Below are 5000 nucleotides of genomic sequence, written 5' to 3'. Positions count from 1 at the left end.
GGAGACAGAGATATGAATGAAGGGCAGTTTCAGCGCTCCGATTCGGAGAAGGACATGGAGGATGAGCTGCGGACTGTATGGTGAGAAGAGCTTCTGTCCGTCATTTAGCAAAATCATGCAGTATAACTCGAAGTGCTTCTTCAGTCTATCGAAACACGCCAAATGATTTCATAATGTTTATATATGCAATTTATACTGAAAGCATTTGATTATTTTAATTAAATGAATAAATACATGTCTTACTTTTTTAGAGATATATGAATCATACCATCAAATGTTGCCCCGTGTAGGTAAGATGCAGTTAGAGAATAAGAATAATACCGTGTTCTGTTTTATATCTACAGATTAAAGTATAGTTTATTCTTGCGGAAATGGTTGCGTGCTTCGCTCGTTCTCGTCTAATAACCCGCATGTGTACGTCAGGATTTTACCTTAAAATCCATGTAATTGTGGAAAATGTAATTTGGCTAAACTTTATCGATGCTTTACTTGTCGATTTGCGCAGTGTAACCTGCCGTGATGACGGCGTTGCATTACAGGTTTAAAATAGGCACGTAACGCGAAGAAAATTGAAACTGTCTGTTCCTCAGATAGTTTGAAATGTAACAAGCATTATTATTTTCGGTGACCATTTCAATGCCATCAGTGCCCTTTTAATGGTACTCTGGGAACGCCGGAAAGTGGCTTTAAGCTTTTCTTAAAGAAGGAGATGAATAACATCCATTAACTAACAATTTCAGCATCAGGACGACACAGGACACAACCCTCAGCTGCCCCCTGCATTAGTTACTTGAATTTATAGTTACTTCCAAGATTCTTTAATTGTCACATGCATAGTCATACAGGTACAAAATGCAGTGAAATGTATTTGAATGTCCAACTAGTTACAAAGGATATGAAGAAAAAATAAAAAGGAGAAATATATTTTTTAGAACTTTGAATATATTGATTTGAAACAGGTGTGCGATGTGCAGTTAAAAGTGAAAGTGCATTGTATGGAATGATGATGGTGAGAATGAGACCCTGAGAAGGTTGCTGTCCAGTATAGTATAAAAGTACTATAATATTATACTATAATACAGTGTAGAGAGAGGTGGCTGTGTCCTGATTAAGAAGTCAAATAAAAACTCTGAGTCTTTCTGCTTTGGTCATGATGTTGTGGAACCTTCTTCCTGATTGCAGAAACTGAAATAGTGTGTTACCAGGATGAGAGGGTCTCTAACAATCTTTATGGCTCTGGATCTACATCTCCTTATGGAGCTGACCTGCAGTGAAGGGAGAGCTGACCTGCAGTGAAGGGAGAGCTGACCTGCAGTGAAGGGAGAGCTGACCTGCAGTGAAGGGAGAGCTGACCTGCAGTGAAGGGAGAGCTGACCTGCAGTGAAGGGAGAGCTGACCTGCAGTGAAGGGAGAGCTGACCTGCAAAGATCACTCTCTGAAGCACTTTTTGGTTCAAAACGCTGCTGTTGCCGTACCAGTATGAGATGTTCTAAGTGAGGATGCTCTCCACAGCCCCGGAGTGGAAAGTCCTTAGGACAGCAGGGGAGACTGCGAACTTCCTCAGCTGTATAAGGTGGCACAGTCGCTACTTTGCCTTTTTTGATGAGCGTGGGTATGTGCAGCCCACGTCAGGTCCTCAGAGATGTAGACGCCCAGGTACTTGAATTTGCTCATTTTCTCCACTGGAGCTCCGTTGATGACAAAGGGCTCGTAATCACGCTGCTGTCTCCTACTGAAATCTACCACCAACTCCTTTTTCTTACTGGTGTTCAGCTGGAGACACTTAGTTACTTAATTAACTTAATGAGATGCCGATTAGTCAAGCCAGCTGTGTTGAGGGTGGAGTTAACATTTTTACTAATATAACTGTCTTTTGAGGTATTTTTAAAATAAAAAGTCTATCCATCCATCTGTCTCCCAACCACTTATCTTGGTTTGGGTTGGTGGGTGAAGTATAATATGCTACCACATCCCATTTACAGATTAATACAGGGTTGCATATTTTATCACTGTTTGAACTGGTAGTAAATTAACTCTTAGAACCTGACCAACGCAAAATGCGTTAATTTTCACACCCAGCAATCTCAGGCTCGTAACTTTTGTGCGCAATCAGGCATGTATTTTAAGCATTTTCCACCAAAATGCACTCCTGGTAATCCACGAAACATCAATGTTATTCACAATGGACGGAAAACAAAACTCATATTCCGCAGTGATCCATGGGAATGCGAATTCAGTGAGCGGGGAGACAGCTGAGAGTCAAAACAGATTGTGTTTAAGGCCAGCAGTGTATGTGGTCACGTCCCAGGAGAATCCCTCAGTTCAGCTGTGAGGAATGCTCGATGTATGTATAAATTGGGGGGCCAGCGTGTGGTTCTGTGGCCTAAGCCTGTGTGCCTGTAATCAGAAGGTCGCAGGTTCAAATCCAGCCTCAGCCTGTGTCAGTCAAGGCTTTTTGAATACATCTCAGTAGCAACAAAATATTTCTAACACTGGGTTCATAATTATACATTTTTTAAATGCACCTTTCAGGTCACTCAAGGACACCTCACAAATAAAAATACAATAACACTTAAAATCACATGCGACAAAACAATGAGATGCAGATGGGAAGAGAATATGCCAGCTTAAAAACACAAGTTTAGATGTCAGTTTTAAATTGTCAAATTTTTTTCCCCCACTGTTGGGTGCTGTTCCCACTGAGGTACTTCACAGAAGTGTGTGATTTAAAAAAATTAAAATTAAAATAGTAATGATGATGCATGTAATGCTAAATGTGTTTGTGGTGTCATGTACGTTTTTATAGTTTTCCAGCCAAGTCCTGCATCCACCTAAGCTAGAAGTCATGATTGTCCAATAGGAATGCTCCTTACTTGAATTCCTATTGGACATTCACGACTTCTAGTTTAAGTTAACTCTTGCTTTGTGGAAACCCCCCCTGATTAATTCTTTAGCATATGTGGCTAGGCATACATTGGTCATAGGTTGTGTCTCTTAACTGTTTTGTTTTTATTTGTGTTCCTGCGACGGTTTTGGTCAAGGCTGGAGTGAGAATATGGCATCGCTGATTTGCTGAGAGTATCTGTCTGCCTGTCCTTTTGACCTGTCAGAAGAACTCAATATGTCTACTAAAAGCACGTGGTCAGTGTGTTTTGACTCAGCCATTATTGACGTTTGTACTATTATTACCTGCAGAATACCAACATACCTACCATTGCTCCAAATCTTTAATAAACAAGAACAGGACAAACCAAACAGACTAAAAAAATAAATAAAACAACCTAAGAGATCAGTGTGTGATTTTCTCAGCTCTGCCCACTTCCCAGAAGCGGTTTTCACTAGTTTACTATAGTAGTCTGAGTATGAAGTGTAATTCTTTGGAATATTCATCCATCTATCCATCCATCCATTTTCTGTAGCCACTTATCCGATTCAGGGTCGTGGGAGTACTGGAGCCTATCCTGGAGGTTATGGGTGCAAGGCAGGGAACAACCTAGGATAGGGTGCCAACCCATCGCAGGGCACACTCACACCTATGGGCAGTTTAGTAACCCCAATTAGCTCCAGCATGTTTTTGAACTGTGGGGGTAAACCAGAATACCCAGAGGAAACCCCACAACGACAAGGGGAGAACATGCAAACTCCACACACATGGAACCATGTTCCAATCGCATGGTCCGAAATTATGGGACAAATCACATCTCATATTGTTTCAAAACAGGACACAGAATTTTATTTTTGCATTATCGGACAACTCTGTGTTATTCGGGATGAGTGGCAGCCAGGGGTGTAGTTAGAGATAAATGGAAAGGAGGGTGAGTCTTTACTTGGGGGGGGGGGCTTAATGACTTAAGCCAATAAATACAGATTTGTTTGGAGGAACTAAGCCCCCCTAAGATAGATCTAATGATGCCCCAGGTCACTGGCTTAACGTTCACCACCTATACTGCTCCATATGTACTGCAGGAATTCAGCTTCTGTATATTGAGTTGCAGATGAATAGAATATGGGATCATATCTACTACTTGCCGTGCTGGCAGCTTAATCCCGCCATGATTTAAAAATGAATAGATCTGAACTTCTGTGGTAGCAAGAAACTGAGCAAATTGGCTTTGCATGGTGAGTGTTTAACGTTTTAATTTGGGTCCTGAATGCAGAATGTTATCAGTTCAGAATGTTATCAATACCCTCCCTCTGCTTCTGCCTCATACTTGTAGTTGAGATTAAACTTGCAAGCGGTCCTATATCTGTCAGCAGGAAGTCTGTAGCAGCTCTGAATATGTTGTGTAGGATGGGAGAAGAGGGTTCTGTTTCCTGGTCATGCAAGAATAGCTCACATCTGTGTTTGGCTTTTTACTATAGAACGATTACTCATTAAAATTTTTTTGCATGCATTTCGTTCAAAGATGAACCTTTGACAACCTGCTTAAATATTAAAACTTCTGAAAGCTACCAAAAGGCTTTTCGCAGTTTTGGTTTCAAAGGCATTTAGGTAAATTTGGTCTGGATTCCACAACTGAAATAGAAAACCTAAGTGGGCTGGTTTGTGTTTTTATGAGTCAGCTCTGAGGGTCATCGGCGACCGTTGCGGAGTTCTTAGAAAATAGAGGACTGTGCCTATTAACAGAGTTTACGTCACTTCTCAGAGAGCCCTTATTATGTATGATGAAGTAATGCTTTCAAATGGAAATACAATATATAATCAACTTGAATATTTCGTCGTCTTTAACAAAAGATAGATACAGATAGTATTTGTGTATATTCTTTCCAGGTATTGATATATTAAATTATTCCATGTAAAGAGATGTGGGCTTTGCCATTTCCTGTAACCTGTGTTTTTTTGGGGTTAACCCCCATCTAAGCGTGGTTGCCCCCCTCCCCCTCTGGCCACACGCCACGGCATCCGGTCCTGTGTGCTATGAAACTCACTTGGCTCTCTGTGTGTTTTTCTGGGTTAACCTTCACCTTGCCCCCCCCACCCTATTCCCCCCCCCCCCCCC

At 41.3% G+C, this 5000-nt stretch overlaps 1 protein-coding gene across 2 annotated transcripts in view; it reads left to right on the top strand.

Moving 5' to 3' along the window:
• Positions 1-5000, top strand: part of LOC125721163 (dual adapter for phosphotyrosine and 3-phosphotyrosine and 3-phosphoinositide-like) — a 19365-nt gene that overhangs the window by 554 nt on the left and 13811 nt on the right. For both annotated transcript variants that reach the window (XM_048997199.1, XM_048997198.1), the window contains one exon: positions 1-80. This exon is cut by the window's left edge. In XM_048997199.1, the coding sequence (XP_048853156.1) occupies positions 13-80 (68 nt within the window). In that variant the 5' untranslated portion in view covers positions 1-12. The remainder of the gene's footprint in view (positions 81-5000) is intronic.

The sequence above is a fragment of the Brienomyrus brachyistius genome, unplaced genomic scaffold (genome assembly GCF_023856365.1).
Source record: "Brienomyrus brachyistius isolate T26 unplaced genomic scaffold, BBRACH_0.4 scaffold32, whole genome shotgun sequence".
Taxonomy (NCBI): domain Eukaryota; kingdom Metazoa; phylum Chordata; class Actinopteri; order Osteoglossiformes; family Mormyridae; genus Brienomyrus; species Brienomyrus brachyistius.
The sequence above is the reverse complement of the archived record's forward strand: the minus strand, read 5'-3'. Positions and strand labels throughout refer to the sequence as shown.